General features: G+C 49.5%; 1 protein-coding gene across 1 annotated transcript in view; it reads right to left on the reverse strand.

Annotated features, from left to right (window-relative positions):
* TEKT5 (tektin 5) overlaps positions 1-26,550 on the reverse strand; it is a 47,830-nt gene that overhangs the window by 7,917 nt on the left and 13,363 nt on the right. Inside the window, exon 5 of the mRNA XM_069571370.1 lies at positions 23,905-24,127. Within this exon, the coding sequence (XP_069427471.1) occupies positions 23,905-24,127 (223 nt within the window). The remainder of the gene's footprint in view (positions 1-23,904; positions 24,128-26,550) is intronic.

Genomic DNA, 26,550 nt, shown 5'->3' on the forward strand with positions numbered 1-26,550 from the left:
GCTGCAAATGGCATTATTTCATTGTTTTTTATGGCTGAGTAGCATTCCATTATCGGAGACGGCAATGGCACCTCACTCCAGTATTTCTGCCTGGAAAATCTCATGGACGGCGGAGCCTGGAAGGCTGCAATCCAGGGGGTCGCTGAGGGTCAGACACGACTGAGCGACTTCACTTTTACTTTTCACTTTCATGCACTGGAGAAGGAAATGGCAACCCACTCCAGTGTTCTTGCCTGGAGAATCCCAGGGACGGGGGAGCCTGGTGGGCTGCCATCCATGGGGCCGCACAGAGTCGGACACGACTGAAGCGACTTAGCAGCAGCAGCAGCAGCAGCATTCCATTATACAGCACAGGTTCTACCCATTCATCTATGCATGGACCTTTAGGTCATTTCCATGTCTTGGCTATTGTGAATAGTGCCACTGTGATCACTGGAGTGCATGTATCTTCTTGAATTCGAGTTTTCTCCAGGAATGGGGTTGTTGGATCATATGGTAACTCTATTTTTAGTTTTTTGAAAAACCTCCATACTGTTTTTCCACAGCGGCGGTACCAATTTACATCCCCACCAACAGTGTAGGAGGGCTCCCTTTTATCCACACCCTCTGTAGATCTTCTGTAGATTTTCTGTAGATTTTCTTTGATGATGAAAAGGCCTATCTCTTGACTTTAGCAAAAGGGTGGACATTCATTCACATGCTCAATCATTTCTTCATTCACTCACTAATTTACGGATTCATTGGTTCACTCATTGACTTAACTGTGGATGAGGCACCTATTGGGTGCTAAGCACTGCTGTAGGTAGTGGACACAGCAGTGCACAGAACAGGTAGAAAACACCATCTTCAAGGAGTTACATCCTAGTACAGCGGTCCCCAACCTTTTTGGCACCAGAGACAAGTTTCATGGAAGACAGGTTTTCCATGGACCAGTGAGGCAGGGTATGGTTTCAGGATGCTTCAAGAGCGTTACATTTATTGTGCACTTTATTTCTATCATTATTACATCAGTTCCACCTCAGATCATCAAGCATTAGATCCCCCAGAGGTTGGGGACCCCTGTTCTAGTGGGTTATTTGCCCACTTCTTTAGGCAAGATTTATTAAGCACCTGGGCTTCCCAGATGGTGCTAGTGGTAAGGAACCTGCCCGCCAATGCAGGAGATATAGATTCGATCCCTTGGTCAGGAAGATCCCCTGGAGGAGGGCATGGCAACCCACTCCAGTATTCTTGCCTGGAGAATCCCGTGGACAGAGGAGTCTGGTGGGCTATAGTCCATGGAGTTGCAAAGAGTTGGACACAGCTGAAGTGACTAAGCACGCACACACATTTAGCACCCATAAGCCCTTACTACAACTCCAACCATCTTTGTGCTGTGCTGTGCTAATTTGCTTCAGTCGTGTCTGACTCTTTGCAACCCTATGGAGCCCGCCAGGCTCCTCTTTCATGGGGTTCTCCAGGCAAGAATATTGGAGTGGGTTGTCGTGCCCTCCTCCAGGGGATCTTCCTGATCCAAGGATCGAACCCATGTCTCTTACATTTCCTGCATTGGCAGCTGGGTTCTTTACCACCAGTAGCACCACCTGGGAAGTGACCATCTTTGCCATCACAGAAGTTCAAGTTCCTTTCTTCCTGTTAACAACACAAATTTCAGTGCCTTTAGTGTGCAGGATATTGGTGGGAGATGCCATCACTAGGAGGCATCCAGTACATTTCAGTTTTCCGGGAACTCTCATGTGAGCACAGCAGTGAGGCAGGAAGACAGCAGCTCCCAGAGAAAACTAAAGCTTACTAATTATTTTTCAAACCTGAGGACCACTTCCAGGAGCATGGGGCCAGCCTGTCCTGGCACAGCCTCCCAACACTTGCTCATCTCCCTTGATTGGCAAAGAGCAGCTGCAGGATCCAGAGACTTCTGCAGGCAACAGGCTCCAGTTACATGTTAACACGCCTGCTCTGCTTTCGTTATACGTATCTTTCTATCGTGTGCACGCACTAAGTCACTTCAGTGTCAGAATCTTTGCGACCCTATGGGCTGTAGCCCGCTAGGCTCTGTCTTTGGCATTCTCCAGGCAGGAATACTGGAGTGGGTTGCCATGCCCTCTTCCAGGGGATCTTCCCGACCCAGGGATCAAAACCCACCTCTTTTATGTCTCCTGCATTGGCAGGCGGGTTCTTCACCACTTGCACCACCTGGGAAACCCAGCTACTCTCTACTCCTGGCAAATGCTGTTGGTTTTCCATCCATAGAATAATATAATTACATTTTACGACTTGAATGAAACATGTAAAGTGAGTAACAGCCCAGGTGGTGGGGCGGGGGTGAGGGGGCAGGCAGGTAAAATCAGGAAGGGTGATGGTGAAGGAGGGTGCTAAGGGGCACTATGAAACCCCTTGCCCCCCGTCTCCTCCTCGGGGCTGGCTTTTGGCGGTGTGATGGAGCAGTCGGAACCAACTCTTGCTTTTTCTCCATGCCACCACCCCTTCCCACCCCACCCCACCCCCTAGCATTTCTCGAACAGGCCTGCCTGTGGATTTTCCAGAACAGAAGGGGTTTTCCAGAATTGGCTCTTCTAGAACCCGCTGATGACTCACACCCAAGGTAAATCTGCCCAGGCGGGTCTAAACTCTGCCGAAAAATGTTCCTCCAAACCTCCTGTCCAGCCTCCGTCACTCACAGCCAGGGTCCTCTTCAATGGAAGAGAAAAAAAAGATATATATACACACACACACTCTGTCTAGGGGGCAGCCCCTGATGCCTACTACAGTCCTTCCAGCCTGTGCACCTCCAAAAGCCCTGGGGGCAGTGACTCAGCTTCCAGAAGTTTGAGGAATGTGACCCCCAAGGGGCAGGAGGCAGAGACCACCTGGGCTGACCAGAGGCAGGGGCTGGAGACAGAACAGCCTTGGCCTTCAGGCTCAGCAGGAAGCTAAGGTGCCAAGACTGAGCTCTGAGCTCTGAACTCCAGGGCAGCCTGGTCCCAAATTCCATGATGTCCCCCAAGGAGAAGAGCTTGGAGTCCGAGAGGGTAATCCACATATCCCAGCGTGTCCACTCCTGGTCTATACTATATACACTGAAGGAGCCCAAGACCACTCTGGAACATACGTGTCAAGGAGGTTCAGTGAGCCGGCAGCACCCGGCTGCCTGTGACCACAGAGACGGACATGTGAAAAATGGTAAATGAGCAGGTGGAGGATTTTGGCAGCCCATAGATGGATTAACCTCACATCCAGAGGGACAATGCAAGGTGAGGAACTGGGAAACAGAATGAGCTATTTGACACAATCCCTTTTGAGAAAAGTAAAGATCCTTGCACAAGCAATGGCAATCCATGTTTTGTAAGAACACATTTAAATGGGTGGCAGAGGAGGAGTGGTTAGGTTGCATCTGACTCAATGGACATGAATTTGAGCAAACTTTGGGAGATAGTGAAGGACAGAGGAGCCTGGTGTGCTGCAGTCCATGGGGCTGCAAAGAGTCAAACACGACTGAGTGACTGAACAACATTTAAATCAACAGGTCAACATTCTTTAAAGAGGTCATATTCATTCATTCATTCAAATAGTCCCTGACCGCAAGGTCATCTATGAGAGAATGGGAGTTACCCTGAAGTTTAGGGATAAAAGGGTATAAACAAGGAAATAAGGGGCTTTGTACAAACACATGTGCCAGGAGCCAAGACATATGATAAACTTACCTCTCTTCCCCAGGATCAAAAGAGGAGGAAAAAATCCCCATAATCCTATCAGAGCTAAGGTTTCTTTTTAAAATTACTTTTCTAAGGGAGAAATTCTATTAAAGAGAAAATGCTATCTAATTGTACTGTGCTGTGCCTCACTCAGTCGTGTCCGACTCTTTGCGACCCCGTGGACTGTAGCCCACCAGGCTCCTCCGTCCATGGGATTCTCCAGGCAAGAATACTGGAGTGGGCTGCTATTTCCTTCTCTAGGGGATCTTCCCAACTCAGGGATCGAACCCGGGTCTCCCACATAATGGGTGTTAATTCTTGCATTTGTTTGCCCATTAGCATTATCTGGACAGTTTTTTAAACTGCAGCTGTCTGCCCCCCTCCACCAGAGGTTCAGATTTCATTGGCCCGGGATGCAGTGGGTGTCAAAAGGCTTCAGGAACTCCCTAAAGGTGCAGCCAGAGTCAGGAAACACTGATGCGGGTGATAAGAGATGTGCAAATGCTAAAGAGTCCCAAGGGGAAGGAGATGGATTGAGGACTCTGGTTAGGGACTTGGAGGTGCAACTCAAGACTGCCCATCTTGGCAGGAAAACCCCAAGTGGAGTCACGGGAGTAATTTCATCCCTTGAAGATATTTTTGGAGATGCGCATGTGGGTGACCTGTGCACGATGGGCTTGGGTTTCCAGCAAGGGGCCTGGGGGAAAAGAGGCTGCCTCATCACAGGGTTTTCAAGTTTCTGGGGGAAATTTGACATCAGCAATTGGAAATCCTGGTTCTCAGCCCAGAGCTGTGCCCTTGTTCCACACTGTGGTTGCCTAGGCGATCCAGACCCCGGCCCAGGCAGGCAGGAAGCTCAGAGCACAGGCAGCCTTGCCGGGCAAGTCTGTACATGCTCTGTGGCTCAGAATTACTCAGACCCAAGGTGCCTGTTATAGGCATGTGGGCACGCACGCGCGCGCGCACACACACGGAATGAGTGTCTCGAACATCTTCACCACCCTCTGCAGGGGGAAGAAGATAGAGGTGTTTGAGACATTCAATTACCCACTCACCTACCTACCTGCCCGTGGAGCTGGTGTATCTCACAATCCACATCTAACCCAGCATGCTCCCACCACAGGGCCTTTGCAGGGACTGTCCCCACTGCCAGGGATGCTCCTTCCCCAGATCTCCACATGGCTCATTCCCTCACACCCTTCTGGTTATGGCTAAAATGCCCAGAAGACCTTTCTCTGATTATTTCCTTTAAACTTACAACCCCCAAACTGGCCAGCACTCCCAACTGTTCAAATTCTGCTTTCTTTTCTCTATAGTCCTTATACCTTCTGACATACTGTGCTTTATTCATTAAAGAGCCTCTTGATGAAGGTAAAAGAGGAGCATGAAAGAGCTGGCTTAAAAGTCAACATTCAAAAAACAGATCATGGCATCCTGTCCCATCACTTCATGGCAAATAGATGGGGAAACAATGGAAACAGTCTTTATTTTATTAGCCCAAGACTTTATTTTCTTGGACTCCAAAATCACTGTGGATGGTGACTGCAGCCATGAAATTAAAAGACGCTTGCTCCTTGGAAGAAAAGCTATGACAAACCTAGACAGCATATTAAAAAGCAGAGACAAAGGTCCATATAGTCAAAGCTATGGTTTTCCCAGTAGTCATGTACACATTTAGGCTGCGAGTCATGTGAGAGTTGGACCATAAAGAAGGCTGAGAGCCGAAGAATTGATGCTTTTGAACTATGGTGTTGGAGAAGACTCTTGAGAGTCCCTTGGACAGCAAGGAGATCAAACCAGTCAATCCTAAAGGAAATCAACCCTGAATGTTTATTGGAAGGACTGATAATGAAGCTGAAGCTCCAGCTGTTTGGCCACCTGATGCAAAGAGCCGACTCACTGGAAAAGACCCTAATGCTGGGAAAGATTGAAGGTGGGAGAAAAAGGGGGTGACAGAGGAGATGGTTGAATGGCATCATGGATTCAACGGACATGAGTTCGAGCAAACTCTGGGAGATAGCAAAGGACAGGGAAGCCTGGTATGCTGCAGTCCATGGGATCGCAAAGAGTCGGACATCGAGCTACTGAACAACAACAACTCATTAATGTTGTCAATCATCCTCTACCAGGGAGTAAGCTCCATGTGGGGAGGGATTTTTGTTTTGCTGTCTGCTGAATCCCCCACTGCCTAAACCAATCAGTGCCTGGGACATAGTAATAATATCACCTAACACTTAAAATAGTGCTGACAGCGTGCCAGGCATTTTGCTAAAAGCCGTATATATTGACCAATTGCTCAGTCATTCAGTGGTATCCAACTATTTGCGACCCCGTGGACTGCAGCCCGCCAGGCTCCTCTGCCCATGGAATTTTCCAGGTAAGAATACTGGAGTGGGTTGCATTTCCTATTCCAGGGCATCTCAGGGATAGAACCCGAGTATCCTGACTCAGGGATAGAACCTGAGTCTCCTGCATTAGTAGGCAGATTCTCTGCCGCTGTGCCATCTGGGAAGCCCACTGACCAATTAGTAGATACTTAATGAACACTTCCTCTCTGGATGGACCAATGCTCACCATGAGGTGTTTGCTTAACTAGAAAGCAGAGACATTGGCACCAGACAACCTGAATCTCTCCAAATCCCAGCCCCAGCACATCCAAGTTGGGTGACCTTAAGCAAGTGTCCTAGGCTCTATGAGCCTCTCTAGTAAAACGGGGATCACAGCCACTCCATAGAGTGGAGGTGAGGCCACTGTGCCAGGCCTGGGAGAAGGAGCTCTTGGGAACCTTAGCAAGTATATAAAGCCCTTCACTGCTGGCACGCAAAGCTAGCGACACTCCTTTGTGGTAACTTGAAAAGCATTGGCACCAAGTCCTGCTCTTCCCAAAGCAAGCCCATGCCTGTGTGTGCGTGTTCCTCCCACAAACACGCCCTGGAAAAAGCCATCGTGCCCCTCCTTCCATCTTCCCTTGGCCAGCTAGAGAGCTCTAGCCCTCCTTCCCTGTTTGCCTTTCTCCCCAGTCCCTGAGCTGGGGAAGCCTCCTGGGGCAGGGCGAAGGGCTGCCTGCTGTGGGATTGGCCCAGGTGCTCACCCCATGGGAGGAGTCTCCGCAGCCTTGGCCCAAAGCTGGAACTCAGTTGGGAAGGAGGGTCCCCAGGCCCTAGACTGAGAAAGGGGTAGTTCTAAGCCTCCCGTGTGCCAGGCATAAGGGGCAAGGAAGGCAGGTCCCTTCAGCTCACTGAGTCCCTCTGCAGTCACACAGATCTAGGTTCAAATCCCAGCTCCAGCTCTTCCCCACTGTGTGCTCTTCAACGGGTCGCTTACCCTCTCTGTGCCATATATATTCGTGTATTCAACATCCACTGAGCCTCTTCACTCGCAGCCCCATCTATGGGGCCAGACACTGTACGGGGCACTTGTTCTTTTTGTTGTTGTTTGGTTGCTAAGCCTTGTCCGACCCTTTGCGACCCCATGGACTGCAGCCCACAGGGCTCCTCTGACCATGGGATTTCCCAGGCAAGAGTACTGTGAACGTGAAGCGAAAGTGAAAGTTGCTCAGTCGTGTCCGACCCTTTGCGACCCCATGGACTGTATATGCATGGAATTCTCCAGGCCAGAGAGCTGGAGTGGGTCGTCAGTCCCCTTCTCCGGAGGATCTTCCCAACCCAGGGATTGAACCCAGGTCTCCCACATGGCAGGCGGATTCTTTACCAGGGAAGCCCAAAATACTGTAGTGGGTTGTCATTTCCTTCTCCAGGAGATCTTCCCAACCCAGGGACAGAACCCCCATCTTGTGCTTGGCAGGCAGATTCTTTACCATGCAGTCACCTGGGAAACCCATGCTTTTATTATCATGCTATAAAGTTAGCATAATAATAATAAATCACCCACCAGGTTACCATGCAGATCAAATGAGATACTGTATATAAAATGCTGAGTCCAGTGCAGGCATGTGCCATGAGGCTGTCCCTCCTGCCCGCCCTACGCCCAGCTCCCATCCTGCAGTGTTCAGTCCCTTAGGAGGCTTTTCCTTTGGGATAATTGTTGTTTAATGTCAGACAATAGGAAACTCAGAGTTTGTCTCTGCAGGCGACTTCAGTCCCCTCAGACGTCCAGTCCAGGGCTCAACTTCCATCAACCCACTTATTAGGGTGTAAGGGGTCAGGGCAGGGGTTGCCTGTGCAGTGGAGGAGGAGTGTCCTCTTTCTCAGCTTCTAGAATTCGGCTCAGGGAGGGTCAAGGTAGAAGGTGGGTCAGTCCTCCAACCCCCAACCCCCCAGCCTCGCCTGAGGAACCAAAGAGCTTTCTGTTCACAACACCCCTCTACCTTCCCAATGCCCCACTCTCCTCCCCACCCCCTGCCCCAGCTCCAGGCAGATTCCCAGCCATGGGGGCCTCTTTGCAGGGTGTCTTGGAGGTAAGAGTCCTGGGCAGGAAGTCAGGAGACTGGGGTCCCATCCAAGCCCTAACACAAACCAGCTGTGGAACTCACACCTCGCTCAGAGCCCTGGGCTGTGGGGGCCTCAATTTCCTTGTCCAGCAAATGGGGACTCAAGACCTGTCTCCCTCACCAGTTAGGGCGCTGTAAGTGCTCCTGGACCAAGTTCAAGCCCTAATCCATCACCCATCACCTCCGCGTGCCCGGAGCCACGTCCTCTGAGATCCAGTCTGAGAGCTGTTGTTAGTAGCTGCAGCTGTGGCTGTGTGTGTGCACGTGTGTGTATGTGCAGGGGTGTCTGTGTCTGGGATCAACCCCCCTCAGATGTCTGGGGGTCCCAGCACAGAGCCTTCTGGAGCACCTTGAAGATGCTGCAGACAGGCGACACATTTTTCTCTAAAGCTCTGGGTGGTAGATATTTTCCGCTTTAGGAGACGTGTAGTTTCTGTCACATACAGTTTCTGAGTTTCTGAGCTCAACTCAGCCAAGGCAGTGCACAATTAACCCCGGACAACACAGAAATGTATGGGGGAATCTGTGTTCCAATAAAACTTTATTTACAAAAACAGTCAGGGGAGGGGCAGATTTGGCCCCGGGGCTGGTAGTTTGATGGGCTTCCCAGGTGGCTCAGTGGGTAAAGAATCCACCTGCCAATGCAGGAGATGCAGGATCGATCCTTGGGTCAGGAAGATCCCCTGGAGAAGGGAATGGCAACCCAGTCCAGTATTCTTGCCTGGAGAATCCCCTGAACAAGGAGCCTGGCGGGCTACAGACCAATGGGGGTCTCAAAGAGTTAGACACGACAGAGCATGCACACAGGCCGTATCTCATCACAGAGGAAGTCCTGATCCCTCTAAGCCTCCCATCACGCACAAGGCTGCTGCTCCTTCAAGGTTTCCCACATTCAGGGAGTAATTTCTCCAACAGCTTTGCTACTCAAGGAGCGGTCTGCAGACCAGCATGGCTGGTCATACATGCAGAGTCTCAGGCCCCACCCCAGACCTCCCAAGGTGCTGCGCATTTTAACAAAATGCTGAGCTGACCACACGCACGGTAAAGTTTTAAAGCAGAAGGGCATGGTCGGGTTTGTTGTTTGAGGCAGATCTCTCCGGCTGCCGTTAGGAGGGTGGGCAGAGGGCACAAAGCTGGGAAGAAGATAGCCCGCGAGGAACTGAGAGGCAGGAGGGCCCACACAGAGTCCAGATGGAGAGACACAGAGGGAACAAGGTCACAAGGGGATACGACGGGCAAAATGTGGCATGCTGTAATGGTCGGAGTGTGCCAAGGGAGGAAGCGCCAGCCCCTAAAATCAGAAGGCTGCTGTTCAAAGGCCAGCACCACACCACTGAGCACATGGGCTTGGCAAATGGCCAAACCTCTCTGGGCCTCAGTTTCCCCATCTGTATAATGGAGATAATAACAATATCTACCTCAGAGGGTGACTGTGAGGATTAATTCAGGTACCCCGTGCTAAGCACAATGGCTGCACTAACAAGCACTCTGTAGACCTCAGCACTTTCTATCCATCCACCCATTCATCCATGTATCCACCTATGTACCCATCCATCCATGCCTATATCCACCTATGTACCCATCCGTCCATCCATATATCTACCTTTGTACCTATCCATCCATCCATCCATCTATCCATCCATCCATCCATCCATATATCCACCTACGTACCCATGCATCCATCCATATATCCACCTTTGTACCTATCCATCCATCCATCCATCTATCCATCCATCCATCCATCCATCCATATATCCACCTACGTACCCATCCATCCATCCATATATCCACCTACATACCCATTCATCCATCCACCCATCCATCCATATATACACCTACATATCCATCCATCCATGTATCCACCTTTGTACCTATCCATCCATCCATCCATATGTCCACCTGCATACCCATCCATCCATCCATCCACGCATCCATCCATATATCCACCTTTGTACCTATCCATCCATCCATCTATCCATCCATCCATCCATCCATATATCCACCTATGTACCCATCCATCCATCCATATACCCACCTACATACCCATCCATCCATCCACCCATCCATCCATATATACACCTACGTATCCATCCATCCATGTATCCATCCATGTCTACCTATCTTCTACCTTTTATCCTTTCTTTTAAAAAATATTTATTTATTTGGCCGCACCGGGTCTTATTTGTGGCACACAGCATGTGGAATCTGGTTCCCTCACTAGGGATCAAACCAGGCCCCCTGCATTGGGAGCACGGAGTCTTAGCCACTAGACCACCAGGGAATTCCCTTTCTTTTAAAAAAGTCAAACCTTAATGCCAGGAGACCAAGTCTTCTCAGTCTTGGTGCTATTGATATTTGGGGCAGGGTTATTCTGTTATTCTGCACTGTAGGGTGTTTAACTGCATTCCTGGTCTCTACCCACTGGGTGCCAATAGCAGCCCTTCCCAAGTCGTAACGACCAAAAATTCTCCAAACATTGTCAGATGTTCCCTGGTATAAAATCGTCCCATTGGAGGGCACTGATCTAGATATTATCGTTGTTGTTGTTGTTAGCCTGTGTTGGTGGGAGCAGGGAAGATGCTCACACTGACTTAAAGAATAAACTCTGGAGCAGAACACCTAGATTCAAATCCTGACTCTGCCATTTACTAGCTACAGTGGTAAGGGCTTTCAGTTCAGTTCAGTTGCTCAGTCGTGTCCGACTCTTTGCGACCCCATGAATCGCAGCACGCCAGGCCTCCTTGTTCATCACCAGCTCCTGGAGTTCACTCAGACTCACGTCCATCGAGTCAGTGATGCCATCCAGCCACCTCATCCTCTGTCGTCCCCTTCTCCTGCCTCCAATCCCTCCCAGCATCAGAGTCTTTTCCAATGAGTCAACTCTTCGCATGAGGTGGCCAAAGTACTGGAGTTTCAGCTTTAGCATCATTCCTTCCAAAGAAATCCCAGGGCTGATCTCCTTTAGAATGGACTGGTTGGATCTCCTTGCAGTCCAAGGGACTCTCAAGGGTCTTCTCTAACACCACAGTTCAAAAGCATCAATTCTTTGGCACTCAGCTTTCTTCATAGTCCAACTCTCACATCCATACATGACCACAGGAAAAACCATAGCCTTGACTAGACGGACCTTAGTCAGCGAAGTAATGTCTCTGCTTTTGAATATGCTATCCAGGTTGGTCATAACTTTTCTTCCAAGGAATAAGCGTCTTTTACTTTCATGGTTGCAGTCACCATCTGCAGTGATTCTGGAGCCCCAAAAAATAAAGTCTGACACTGTTTCCACTGTTTCCCCATCTATTTCCCATGAAGTGATGGGACCAGATGCCATGATCTTCGTTTTCTGAATGTTGAGCTTTAAGCCAACTTTTTCGCTCTCCTCTTTCACTTTCATCAAGAGGCTTTTTAGCTCCTCTTCACTTTCTGCCATAAGGGTGGTGTCATCTGCATATCTGAGGTAAGGGCTTTAGGAAAACATTTGTCCTGTTCCTCATCTGTAAAAATAATCCCTAAAAATAATCCCTTCTTCACAGGGTTGTTGGCAACCCACTCCAGTATTCTTGTCTGGGAAATTTCATGGACAGGGGAGCCTGGTGTGCTCCAGTCCATGGGGTTGCAAAGAGCCAGACATGACTGAGCATGCACACCACACATACACACACACACACACACACACACACACACACATATACACACACAGGGTTGTAGGAGGGAAAATGAGTTAATGTTAGAAAAGCACTTAGAACTCTAGCTGCACGGAGTGAGGTTAATATGCCTCTTGTGATGGAGAGTTTTTTCTTTCACCTTCTTCTTGCAACAGGATGACAAACTAGATGATGATCACCCACATTCAGACCTTGTGAGGGACCAGCTGATGGCAAACCCCAAGTCCCAGGCTTGGGGAAACAGTTAAGTCCTGACTGGAAATGGTCTTTGGCCCCAGATGGCAAGGTACATCCTTGCTAGGCGTGCCGAGGACGAAACCAACCTCAGCTCAGTGGAAAAGTGCTCTGATGTTCCTGGCTGGAACAGAAATCCACCCAAGGGCTTTGAAAGGGGGGACGCTTTTGGCAGTGGTGTTGGTCCTTTCAAAATATCTGCCTGCATCTTGTGACAGCAGACAAAGCCTCCAGGGCTGGGAAATTATTTTTGATGTGAAGGGAAAAAGAGGGATTTAGCAGTTCCAGCCAGCTTTGGGCTTCTGCATGCTTTATGCAACCTTGCAAATTTATTGTTTTCCAAATTGCGTGCAGCCAAGGGGTTTCCAAGGAGATGCCTGACTCAGGGCAGTTTCCCCAGCTTCGGAAGGCAGAAAGCAGCTTGGAATCCTTTTTCTGGTCAAATGGTGGAAGATTTTCAACTGCAGCTGAGCCCAGGGGCAAGAGCTAGTGGAGGAGGGCTCCAGAGGGACTTGGCCAGAAATGCAAGTAGTGAAAGACCCAGAGCGGCGAGTCTCAAACTCGGCCCACTTGATGTCTGGGGCCACAGCTTCGTTGTCGGGAGGGTGGACTGTCTTGTGCATCGATGTGTTTAGCAGCATCCCTGGATCCCACCCACTATTTGTGTCTGTTAGGAGCACCCTGCCCCCTTCCCGCTCCACATGGCAAGCTGTAACAACCAAAATGTCTCCAGACGTTGGCAAGTGCCACTGGGGAATAAATTCAGCCAGGGTGAGAATTACTACTCTGAGGAGAGACGTTGAGTCAACCCTACTCACAGTTGTTTCCGTCCAGAGTCTGCCTTCAGACAATGCCAGACCAGTACACATACCAGCTGCTCAGAGGTCATCTGGGGTCAGGTGTCCTGAAAGTCCTGGAAGGGCGGAGGCTCCCTGCTACAGAGGACACTTGTACAATTCTCTGAAAATTCATGGGCATCCAGTATCTCAGGCCCTCAACCATCTCTTAATGCTTATCACAATTTTCATTAATGAGGTTTTTACTTATTTTAAAAACATATTTATCTATTTATTTGGCTTCACTGTGTCTTAGTTGCAGTACTCAAATTCTTAGTTTTGGCACGTGGGATCTAGTTCCCGGAGTGAACTCAGGCCCCGTGCATTGGGAACCCAGAGTCTTAGCCACTGGACCACCGTGAAAGTTCCTACTTTAAAAAAAAAAGGTCTGTCCCACTGGAACATAGGGCTTCGCTGGTGGGGCAGTGGTAAAGAATCCACTTGCCAGTGCAGGAAATGCAGGAGACACGGGTTCAATCCCTAGGTCTGGAAGATTCCCCTGGAGAAGGAAATGACAACTTATACCAGTATTCTTGCCTGGGAAATTCCATGGATGGAGGAGCCCAGCAGGCTACAATTTCTGGGGTAGCAAAAGAGTCGGACACGACTTAGTGACTAAACAACAAACTAGAACATAAGCCCATAGGCAGGGCCCACTGGACCCCATGCTCCTAACTCAGAGTCTAGCACACTGGATGTGCTTTTAGTAAATACTGGGTTAGCCAAAGAGTTTGACCGGGATTTTCTGCAAGATGCTAACGAACTTTTTTGGCTAAACCAATACTTCTCAGGGAGAGAGGATTGGATTAGCAAACACTTATTGCACATTTGCACCTGGCTGGCACACTTGGAGGACTGGTAAAAACTTGGATGTCTGGACCCCAGAGTTTCTGAGTCAGGATGTCCAGGATGGGACCCAAGGATGTGCACTTCCTTCTAACAAGTTCCCAGATGATACTGATGCAGTTGGTTCAGGACCGCACCTTGAGAACCGCTGGTCTGAATGCTGATCCTTTCATTCTCAACCTTGGCTGGGGAGTTTAAAAGGTTGGATGCCCAGGCTACATCCCAACCAATCAAGTCACAATCCCTAGAGATGCGGGTGATTCCAATGTGTGAATGTTGAGAATTGCTCAGCTGTATCTTTTCCTGGGCAAACTCGGGGAGGCAGTGAGGGACAGGGAAGCCTGGAGTCGATGGGGTCGCAAAGAGCTGGACATGACTTAGCAACTGAACAACAGCAATATTTTCTTTTCATCCTCACAAGATTATTCCTCTCTCAGAGATTAGGAAACTGAGATTCATAGGAGTTAGTTAGTTTACCAGATGCAACTCTGGTCTTTAGATCCCAGAGGCCATATCCTTTCAGTTTGCTTGTCCCTCCCTGTCAGCACAGGTTATAAATCAGACCACAGGTTGGTTAGTTTGTTTTACCATTTTTACAGTTAATAGTCATTGAGCACTTACGAAGTGACCAGTGTGGATGCTCTTATTCCCAGAACAAACGTTTGCTAACCATTATTGCTCCCATTTGACTGAGACACAGAGAGGTAGGGCAACCTGACCTTGGCCACGTAGTTAGGAAGTGCTGGAGCCAGAAGTGAACCCAACCATCTTCACTGCACTGTGGGGGCTCACGTGTGGGAGAAGCATGTGGAGATGGAAGGGGAGACTGGACCAGGAGGCAAGCCCATGTGCAAGCCAGGAGTGGAGGTGAGGCTGGGCAGCGGGTCTCAAGGAGGCAAGGAGCTGAGGACCCAAAGAGGGAGACGCCACAACTTGGAAGAAACTTGGAGACTGTTGGCACACACCCGTACTCAGGAGGCACCCAGGTAGCCCTCTACCTCCTCCGGGCTGCATCTGACTGTCTTCTTGTCTCAGCAGAAGCCAATCCCAGGGATTGCCCCGCCTATGGCTTCCAGTCAAAGCATATGATTGGCTAATACCAACTGCAACGTGCAGTCCTAGCTTCCCTGAGCATCAGTGGTTCACAAAGTGAGCTCAAAACACCCTCATTAGTACCATCCCCAGCTCCAGCCCTGGCCGTGCTGACCTTGCTCATTTTCTCCCTACTCTCCTGTCTGGTCCCTCCAGCTTGCGGCATTTGTTGGCTGCCTTCCCAGTTCTGGACCTTGCCTCTGTGTTCCTGACTCCAGCAGCATCTCTCTCACTTGGCACAGTGTCAGCGTGAACAGATAACTGGTAGACATGGCACCCCCTCCATCACCTCACCATTTGGCACAGCCCTCAGAGCCACCTGTATCTAAGCTCTCATGGACCCCCTCATGCTGGGTGTCCCCAGGCACACCCCGCCCCCGACCCCGCAAAAAACAGTGATGAGACCTGAGCCCACATGACACTAGGGAACCGCTGATTCCTGCTGGTACTAAGGTGAGCATCAGGCAGAGACCAACTGCACGTGGGGCTTTTCCTGGCGGTTACCTTGCCATATCCACATACCCACAAGGGCTCGATGGCTCAGCAGTGTCCGACTCTGTGCCACCTATGGACTGTAGCCCACCAGGCTCCTCTGTCCAGGGGATTCTCCAAGCAAGAAAAACGGAGTGGGTTGCCATTCCCTCCTCCAGGGGATCTTCCCGACCCAGGGATCCAACCTGCATCTCTTGTGTCTCTTGCATTGGCAGGTGAATTCTTTACCACTGCACCACCTGGAAAACCCCTAGTTATTTAATCTATTTCTTCAAATCAATGCCCTTTTCAGCCTTGAACAAATGTATTTGAAATGGCACCTTTATAGTATTGCCATATGTAGAAAGGGATTCCTTGGTAACTCAGCTGGTAAAGAATTCACCTACAATGCAGGAGACCCTGGTTCGTTTCCTAGGTCAGGAAGATTCACTGCAGAAGGGATAGGCTACCCACTCTGGTATTCTTGGGCTTCCCGGTGGCTCAGCTGGTAAAGAAACTGCCTGCAATGAGGGAGACCTGGGTTCAATCCCTGGGTTGGGAAGATTCCATGGAGAAAGGAATGGTTTCCCAGTCCAGTATTGTGGCCTGGAGAATTCCATAGACTCTATAGTCCATGGGGTCACAAAGAGTCAGACACAGCTGAGCGATTTTCACATATGTAGAAAACGAGTATCTCCTGCCATAGATAGAGGGTCCCATCGTGGTAGAGAAGATGGGAAAAGACCTTAATTTCAAAGGGTCAGTGCAGCCTGAGACTTGAAGTCTGCCTGGAAAGGGAGATTCCCAAACAAAAGAGAGATGGCAAAGACAGACTAGGGTCACATCAGGCCTCATTGCTCGACACTATTGGAAAGACTGATGGAAGAAACTGGAAACAAGAACGTTCTCAATAGCCACGATGGTCTTTAAGGCCTGGCCCGTCCACTTCTCACCAGCCTATCCACCGAGGCACAGGGGCAGGCAGGCCGGCTCCCCAGATCTTGTGCTCGGAGGTTATGGAAACGAGCTGTCAGGAGCTTGGCTGCTGGCTCTGGTGCTGGAAGGGATCCGACTGCTTGCGAAGCACAAAAGCGTTTCCCACTCCACCATGGGGTCCAAGCCTCGTTGGACAAACAGAGGGGCTGGCAGCAGGCACTGAGGCCCTCAGACGGTGACTGCAGGCCCTCACCCCTGTAGATAGCGCACACCCTACTGCCCCCCACACTCCTGGGGGAGGAGAGGTTCTGCTGGTGTTAATGACCAATTGGAAGTCAAAACCCCAAAGAAACTTCAGAGTGAAAGCAGAAACCTTTCAAGGTGAAAACTCAGAGCCCCTGTATTCTCTACAGTCCTTTCCAGGCTTGGCTGCTTTCTTGCATTTCCTCCAATGTACAGAGCAGATGTGGAAAAAGATGGGGAAAAAAATCGAAAAAGTTGCAGATTTTATTTTCTTGGGCTCCAAAATCACTTCAGACAGTGACTGCAGCCATGAAATTAGAAGACGCTTGCTCCTTGGAAGAAAAGTTAAGACCAACCTAGACGGCATATTAAAGAGCAGAGACATCACTTTGCCAACAAAGGTCTGTATAGTCAAAGCTATGGTTTTTCCAGGAGTCATGTATGGATGTGAGAATTGGACCATAAGAAAGGCTGAGCGCGAATTAATGCTTTGGAAGTGTGGTGTTGAAGATTCTTGAGAGTCCCTTGGACAGCAAGGAGATCAAACCAATCAATCCTAAAGGAAATCAACCCTGAATATTCATTTGAAAGACTCACGCTGAAGCTGCAGCTCCAGTACTTTGGCCACCTGAGGCGAAGAGCCTGCTCAGTGGAAAAGACCCTGATGCCGGGGAAGATTGAGGGCAAGAGGAGAAGGGAACTGTTGATGAATATTAGGGTTGTTGTGGTGTATCAATATGATACCTACCACGGGTAGTACCTATCAATACAATACAGTATCCATTCAAGACATATAAGACTCAGGAACAAGAAGGAACAAACTAGGGATCTCAACTATAGTGAATGGAAAAAGGCCTAATGAAAGAAGAGTGGATAGGGTATGGTGCCCTTTATGTAATTATTCTGGAAAATGCAAACTAATCAGTAGTGATGGAAAGCAGATCAGTGGTTGTGTTGGGTATGGGGGTGGGGATCAGGAGGGAGAGATGACCAGGGACACAAGGGAATCTTTTCATATGTTCACTACCTTGCTTGAGATAGCAGCTTCATGACTTATGTGTGTCAAAGCTTCTCAGATTCTGCACTTGAAACATAAGTTAATTACATGTCAAGTAAAAATAGAGCTGTTAAAAGGAAAACATGAGGATCCAAATAATATGTGGGCCAAGTTTAACCCCTGGACTACAAGCATTTATCCTCTGATTTTAAATCCCCTCCAGGGACTTCCCTGGTAGTCCAGCGGTTAAGATTTCACTTTCTCTTGCAGGGGATGAGGGTTCAGTCCTTGGTCAGGGAGCTAAGATTCCACGTGCCTCGTGGTCAAAAAATCAAAAGGTAAAACAGAAGCAATATTGTAACACATTCAGTGAAGACTTTAAAAATGGTCTACATTAAAAAAAGAAAATCTTTAAAAAAAAAAAGAAAAACCACTCCACCCGCATTTCCTTAGACTTCATCAGGCACCATGCATTTTGGGAGGCACTGAGGTTGCAAAGGCATGGTGAGAAATTCCCATGACAGCAGCGGTGCAGAGAGGCCTGGCCAAGGTGAAGATGGAGGCAGAGCCTGTCACCTGTATTCTCCAGTTAGACTCTCAAGGTTTCCTGCAGAATCTAAAGCAATTGAACTTTTCCTCTCTGTAAATCTAGTAGTCCTATTGAAGGATCGAATGCCCTCTCAAAAAGCTGCCAGCCCATCAGCTGGCAACATCAAAAGCGAGCAGAGCACTTAGAAGGCCTCAGCAATGGTCCAGGCAAGAAACGATGGAGGCTCAGGTCCGAGTGGAAGCAGAGGAGGAGGGAGGAGTGACGAGCTTCTGAAATTGGAACCAATAGGATTTACTGATGGAGAGGATGGGGGCATGGGAGAGAAAGAGTGGCATCCAGGTGGACTCTGAGATTCAGGATTGAGCCCTGGAAGCTTCTGGAAGCATCTAGAAGTGAGAGCTACCAACTGAGATGGGGGAAGGGGCTCCAGGTGAAGGAGAGTGAACAGGAAAGTTCCCAGCTTGAAAGCTGGCTCATTCTGTTTGCTACAGGAAAGCCTTCAGCCAAAGGGGCGGGGGGAGGGGGTGCCGTGAGGTTAGGGGGAAGGGAGGTAGAAGGGGGAGGCTGCTGAGCAGCAGCAGAGAAATCCGATTCCTCTCTCTGACATCCAGTCAAAGCTAAGCTTCTGCCTTATCGTGACTCCCCAGCTCCTAACGTCATTCGCTCCCACCACATTAGTAATCAAGATGGAAAATGAGATTTTGATTCAAGGGCATGCATCTCGGAGGGGCGGCAGAAGCCCCAGAGGGACATATACATCTGCATAAATCTGGGAAGATCTGTGTGGGAGGCTGAGCCGGCCTGAGCCGGCGGATCCCTCCAGGAAGGAACGGCTGGGCTTGGAAGTAAAATGCAATTAGAGAAGATCTGATTAGAATGGGATGACTGCGCCTTGCCTCTTGGAAAGATTGGGTTCCCCCAATATTTTTGAGTCTGGAAGAGAGAGGGAGGAGGAAGGAGTGAGAGAAGAGATGCAAACAGCTCAAAATCGTCAAGATCAACTTGCTCTGCAACATGCACTCTTGCCTGCTTCTCGCCAGCAGCACTGGGGACCCCGGAGGTTGTTCACAGCGCAGATTCTCAGGCTCAACTCCAGACCCTCTCGGTCAGGATCTGCATTTCGATGCAATCCCCAGGCAACATGGGTGATTACAGCACAGAAAATAATAGTTGAGACACAAGTCTATTTCGCTGTTCGCCAAGAGTCAGGGGCTTCACAGGTGGCACTAGTGGTGAAGAACCCGCCTGCCAACACAGGAGACACAGGAGACATGGGTTCGATCCCTAGGTCGGGAAGATCCCCTGGAGGAGAGCAAGGCAGCCCACTCCAGTATTCTTGCCTGGAAAACCCCATGGACAGAGGAGTCTGGTGGGCTACAATCTATGAGGTTGCAAAGAGTTGGACACAACTGAAGGGACTTATGCACACAAGAGTCAGGCTTTCACCCACCATCTTTACCACTATAGGCATATCCCCTCACACCATTTGTAACATGGTTAATAATCTTTTCAAATCAATTGTCTTAAAAAAATTTTTTAATGTATTTGTTTAAAAATAAAACGTCATATCACTATTATCAATGGAAAATTGGCATCGTTTGCCGTAATGGGAATAACCATTAAAATGCACGAACAAGATGAGAGTAAAAGCGTGTAATTTAAACTCTGGGTACGGCCCAAAGGTCTCAGCCTGAGGTCCACACCCTCTGCTTCAAAGGGAGATCAGTTGGAGTTAAAGAGCTGAGGAAGGCATTCTAGCATCCAATCGACACTTTCCTCTTGAGAGCGTCACAAGGGTTGAAGGGGACTTCACTGATGGTCCAGTGGTTAGGAATCTGCCTTCCAGTGGAGGGGACATGGGTTCCATCCCTGGTCTGGGAACTAAGACCCCACGTGCCGAGGCAGAGCAACAGAGCCCATGCCGCAACTAGAGAAACCTGCGTACCCCAGTGAAGAGCCCACATGCCGCAGTGAGAATCCAGCACAACCAAAATGTTAAGAAGGAGAAAACACCTTCTCGCTATGTGATTGCATGCTATTAATGCTGCGTCCTTGCAAACACACCCAGTCATTTCCCCTGCCGGGACCTCACGCCCACAACTGCAGAACAAGCGCTGTGGGACCGCGGCACCTCTGTCCCCATGCCTCCCTCCCTCCATACCTCCCTCCCCCCAGGTCCTTGTATCTTTCCCCCCACGTTGAGTCTCACTCTACAGGGCACCTCGGACTGGGTAATCTGGGGACAAGCCCCTCCTCTGGCCACGCCCCACACTGGGAGCCTGGTTTTCAGGAGCTATCAGTTCTCAAAGGCAGCAACTCACTCTGTGACCATCAACTGCTTCAGCTCAAAGAGGTCACCCGCCGTTCTTTAAGCGGTGGTCAGTATGATTGGGTGACATCCCAAGGCCCCAAAGTGTGAGGACCCAGGATAAGTTACAAGGCTTGGGGTGTGGCCTTGGGGATAGAGCCCCCATGCCACTGGGACATTCAAAATCTGCTTAGGGAACTGTGTAGACCTGGTCTTTCAAAGTGAATTCCTATGACCACCTGGCCAATAATTGCTTTGCAGCACAGAAAAAGATAGTTGTGTGCCTAGTCGCTCAGTCATGTCCGAGACTCTTTGCAGCCCCATGGACTGTAGCCCACCAGACAAGAATGAGTACTGGCTTGTTTGCAAAGCAACTGGTAATTAAATAATGATGATTAATAAAAATCCACTTGGTGGCAAAACCTGATAAGCAGTAATGAGGCTGTTAGTAATCACTGAAAACTTCCCTGGAGATACATGGAAAGGGGAAATGTTTGCTCCCTACCTACCCTCACCCAAAAGATCCCTTTTTCTTTATCAATAATATTGATTTTATTAATTAAATCAATTAATAAACACCTCTATTGAGTGCTTACTGTCTACCAAGCGCGTTCTAAGGTCTCCATAAAGATCAACTCACTAATCCTCATGCTGTTGGCATCAGACAGGAATCCTGACCCCCAGTTTCACAAGTGAGAAACCAGCCACCGTGACCCAACTTAATCCCAAGTCACCTCCAGGCCTCAGACTCATGTGGTAAAACGTGGCAATGAACTGTATTTGATCCGCTACAGGAAATGCCAAATTAAAGAAATCGCTTGCACAAATGGCCCAAAAGTAGAAGCCATCCGAGCATCCACTGAGGGATGAATCGTATATACATCCAGGCAATATCATTCAGCTTTAAGAAGGATATTCTGATGCAATCTACAGCACGGATGAACTTTAAAGACATTGTGCTAAGTGAAATAAGCCAGACACAAAAGGACAAACACCGCACAATTCTAAGTACCTAGTCAATTCATAGAGACGGAAAGTGGAACTGGTGGTCACCAGGGGAAAGGGAGGGGGATGGGGAGTCATCGTTTAATGGACACAGAGTTTAAACACAGGGTTCTTTATACTTTGGGAAGATGACAAATGTTCTAGAGATGGATAGTGGCAATGTTTGCATCATGTGAAGATACGTCTAACATGACGGAAAGCATTAGTCGCTCAGTCGCGTCTGACTCTGCAACCCTATGGAATGTAGCCCACCAGGCTTCTCTGTCCATGGGGATTCTCCAGGCAAGAATACTGGAGTGGGTTGTCATGCCCTCCTCCAGGGAATCTTCCTGACCCAGGCATTGAATCCGGGTCTCCTGCATGGCAGGCAGATTCTTTACCATCTGAGCCACCAGGAAAGCCCAGCATGACGGAACTATACCCTTAATAATGGTTGCTATGAACCGAATGTCCAAACTCAGATGTTGACACCTAACCCCCATTGTTGACAGTATTGGGAAGTGGAGTAGTCTGTGGGAAGTGATTAGGTCAGCAGCAGCCTCATGAATGGGAGTAGGGCCCTTCTGAAAGAGGTCAGGGAGCTCCACACTCTCTGCCATGTGAGGACACAGTATCCAAGAACCAAGAAGCAGGTTCCCAGCAGATACCACCCCTCCCAGAGCCTCGATCCTGGACTTCTCAGCCTTTATTTATCAAAAACTAAATTTCTGTTGTTTATAAGTCACCCAGGCTATGGTATTTTTATTATAGCAGCGCAAAGCAACTAAGACAATGGCAAATGCTTTGTTATGTATATTTCATCACAATAATAGACGGATTTTTCAAGGAAGGAAGGAAGGAGGAAAGAAAGAATCCGCATGACCTCCTCTGTCTTCCCCTCCCTCCAAACTCATCCCACCTCCATCATCTTGGGAACACTCGCCCCCAGCCCAGTCCTTCAGCTGCCTATCTCCTTATCCATCTGCTCTTGATGTAATTGTGACAACTGCCTGTCTGATCTACCTGAAGTAAGGACCCCAGGAGATCTCTGGCAAATCTCCTGGCTTCTTCTCTCACTAACACTTATTACCAACCTTGCAATTATTTAGAGAAACTTCTGTTTTATGGGCTTCCCTGGTGACTCAAACTGTAAAGAATCTGCCTCCAATGCCAGAGACCTGGGTTCAATCCCTGGGTCAGGAAGATTCCCTGGAGGAGGGAATGGCTACCCACTCCAGTATTCTTGTCTGGAGAATCCCATGGATAGAGGAGCCTGGTGGGCTGCAGTCCATGGGGTCACAAAGAGTCGGATACGACTGAGCAACTAACACTGGGCTTTCCTGGCAGCTCAGCTGGTAAAGACTCTGCTTGCAAGGCAGGAGAACCTGGTTCAATTCCTGGGTCAGGACGATCCCTTGGAGAAGGGATAGACTATCCAGTCCAGAATGTTTGGGCTTTCCCTGGTGGCTCAGACAGTAAAGAATCCACTTGCAATTCAGGAGTCCTGGGTTTGATCCCCTGGAGGAGGGCATGACAACCCACTCCAGTATTCTTGCCTGGAGAATTCCATGGACGGAGGAATCTGGCAGGCTACAGTCCATGGGGTCACAAGGAGTCAGACATGACTTAGTGGCTAAGCATAGCACTCCATACCCCACGCCAAAGGGTGGCCTATGTGGGTGGGCTTAGAGTGCCCCCATAATATCCATTAAACCCTGCCTGCAGCCCCCTAAACCTCACCAAGCATATATACAATAAAAACGGGTACTGTTTGCAAGTTTAGGTTCAATGCTAGTCCCCTGCCTCCCCCTCTCCAACCAGATTGTCATCCCTAAGCCCTTACTGTGTATAAATTTGGCAGCCATCACTGCTTCCCACCACAGCTACCATAAGCCCCCTGAAGATGGGTACCAGGGGACTGTTCGTGTGGCTCCTCTTCTCATTCCAGCCCCTAGCACAGCATCTGGTACCCAGTAGGTGCTCTAAATTGAGCAGAGAGGCTTGATTCCATGCAGCAGAGCTTCCCCAGGGCTGGGAAACAGCATGATGGTTCAGATGCAGGAGTAGGGAAAGGGCCATGTCGGTGAGGGAATAGCAGAGGATTGTGGCAGGATTAGGCTATCCTTGTGGCTCCTCCAACTCAAAAAGCACCCCACCCCTCGACAGGGGTGCCCTTGAAGCCTTTGAAGGTCAAGAGGTTACATTTCTTAAGATGTTGATGTGACATTTCTTAAGATCTTAAGATCGGCTCAGACCTGTTTCCTGGGGGTCTGGCATTGACAACCATTCTCACTGGTCACGCTCAGCCACGTGGCCCCCAGGTAGACTGAAGGACCCTAGGGGCCATCAGCAACCTCTTTGGGTGCTGCTGTGACACCCAGGCCAAGCTCCATCAGTTAGTGAGCAAGGAAGATTTACCCACAGGATGCTGGAGTCTCCCCAGGAAGCTCACAGCCTCCGCCCCCTTTTGGGTGAACAGGCTCATAAACCGTGGACCATTGCACCAGCAACCAGAAGCCGCTGAGACCAAGGAGCGGGGGAGGGGAGGCACGTGGTGAGGTCCTGGCAGCCTGGACGACGGTCCTCCGGGGCATCTCGCTTACCTTAGCCAACTGCGTCTGTAGCTTGTTTTTCACCTCCGTCTCCTCCGCAATGCGAGCGCTGAAGGCCAGGTTGGTGTTGGTGAACTGCCTCCACAGCTGGTCTGCCAACACATCGAAGAGGTTCTGCGCCTCCTCCCGCAGCCGGATGGAGTTGGCCCGCATGTTCTGCGAGTGCCGGATGTTGTCGTTACTGAACTTGGCCCACGTCTCGGGTACGGAGATCCTAGCGGAGGCAGGAGAGAGAATTTACCGGGCGAGGAGGACTGGGGGGTCGGCGGCAGGCTTGGAGATCTCTGCATCCAGGGTTTCTCAGCCTTGGCGCTTCTGGCGTCTGGGTCAGGATAACTCTCTGTTGGGGCTTCCCTGGTGGCGCTAGTGGTAAAGAACCCACCCGCCAGTGCAGGTAGATGTAAGAGACTCGGGTTCGATCCCTGGGTCAGGAAGATCCCCTGGAGGAGGGCAAGGCAATCCAATCCAGTTTCCTTGCCTGAAGAATCCCATGGACAGAGCAGCCTGGCGGGCTACGGTTCATAGGGTCATGCAGAGTTGGACGCAGCGACTTAGTACACACGCAGACAGTTCCTTGTTGGGGTGGGGATGATGGGCTGTATTCTGCCCTGTAGGATGCTTAATGGCATCCCTGGCCTCTAACCACCAGATAGATGCCCGGAGTAATGCTTCTCTCCTTGTGACAGTCAAAAATGTCTCTAGACACTACCAAATATTCCTTGGAGGAGGGGGAACAATGACCCCTAGCTGAGCCACTGAGCTGATCCAAACCCCTCATTTACAGATAAAGCAACTGCAGCCTGGCTGGCTTCCCCAAAGGGCACTTGGTGAATTGCAAGAGGGGAGAGATCCCGTGGACGGGTTCTTTTCTTTAACCTTCCCTCCTTCTCCACCAAAAATACAGATTCAAGAAGGGGACATCAGGCATGTTGCTGGCTGCGGGGCCCCTTCCATTCAGTGATGAGCCTGCGACCACGCTACTTGCGCTGACTTATTCACTCAGCAAATGTTCTCTGAACACCTACCACATGCCAAGACTTTTTCTAGTCACTTGGCGATAGAGCAGGTGACATCCTCGTCTTCATGGTGATGAATTTCCAGGGGAGGGAGATAGACAATAAATTAATAAGATGTTTACACCTGGTGTTACATTCTGGGAAGGAATTTAGAAGCAGAATGAGGAAGAGAGACAAGTGGAGTGGGTCATTATGTGTCAGTCAAGGAAATAGATGTGTCATAAAAGGAAATAGATGGAATTTATACTCAGAGAACACTGAGGGGCTCATAGATTAGCGAGTGCTAAAGTTGTCACAACCCCAGCTGTGAAAGGAAAAGAGAGGAAGCCATGGAGAATAAATCCTCAACATCCTTCTCCTTCATCTCCTGCTGGTGACCCTCTTATTTGGCTGAACCCTGCTGGGAACCAGATGGCAAAGACCCAGGAAAGGCAGTTTGTAGAGGGCAAACTCCTTTATCGGACTCACACCAGGGCAGCTAGAGAATGGATCTGGAAGGATGAATAGAGTTCAGGCTACATTAGAAAGGGCAGTCTGGGAAGGCTTCTTGGAGGCGGTGACACATTTAGGGAAGAGAAATTTCTTCCTGGTTGAGTATGTAAATCCATGCAATAAGAGTTTTCTCCTCCGGGAAGCCTTTGAGAAAGAGAGACACATACACATGTTCCTTTGAGCTGACTTCAGTCCCCGGGTAAACCAGATTAGATACATTTTTGAGGTCTTTTCTAGCTGGGAAGTCTCCAGTTCTTAAAATAAAGCAGATTTTTATTCTCAGACAGCAGGAAAAAAGAGATTCAATCATCTGAAATAGAAGGCTCTTTCAGGACATTTTAAAGCACTTAGACTGCATGGTGACTAGAAATATTTTAGAAAGCATACAACATGTGCTTGTTTTGTCTGGCTTTTGCAGGAGTTAAAATCAAACTTCTGGAGAGGTCTCGGCTTCTAGAGATGTGAGGGGGCACTGAGTCTGATCCAGAGCTTTCATCCAACAAAGACTTGAGGCTCAGAGAGGTAAAGTGTCTTCCCCAAGGTCACACAGCTACTCACCATCAATCAAGGAAGGAGGAGACACCAAAGAGAGCAGAGAACACTATGTGGACTCTGAGGGCACCTGCGGCTGCTCAGTGGGCTGCTATCGAAGTCAAGGGCAGCAGCTGCCCCTCCCCAGGAGCAGACAGCTGAGCTCCGGAGGGAAAATAGCCCATTTACTCACCCTCTCTCTGGGGGGGTTGCCGCGGCAGCCTGTCTCCTCATGGGTGGTGTGCCTCAGGAGGCAGGGGACATGCTTTCTGGAGCCTGTGTCCTCTAAAAACAGGAGGACACAGCAAGCTTCGCTGGGAAGGCAGGAAGGCGCGGTGGTAAAACAGGGTCCCAGTGTCCCACATGACTCAGACTGAGGCTCTGCCACTTGCTGTGTGAGCTTGGACCAGTCACTACACCTCTCTGAGTCTCAGGCTCCTCTTTGTGAAATGGGGATAAAAATGGTGCCTTCCCTAGAGGCTACTGACTGACTAAATGTGAGACCCCCTATCATGGCACCTGACAATAGAAAGCGCTTAATAAATGTTTATTTTTCACGAGATGCTCTGGAGGGACTCAGCACAGTGCCCAGCCTATA

The sequence above is a fragment of the Ovis canadensis genome, chromosome 24 (genome assembly GCF_042477335.2).
Source record: "Ovis canadensis isolate MfBH-ARS-UI-01 breed Bighorn chromosome 24, ARS-UI_OviCan_v2, whole genome shotgun sequence".
Taxonomy (NCBI): domain Eukaryota; kingdom Metazoa; phylum Chordata; class Mammalia; order Artiodactyla; family Bovidae; genus Ovis; species Ovis canadensis.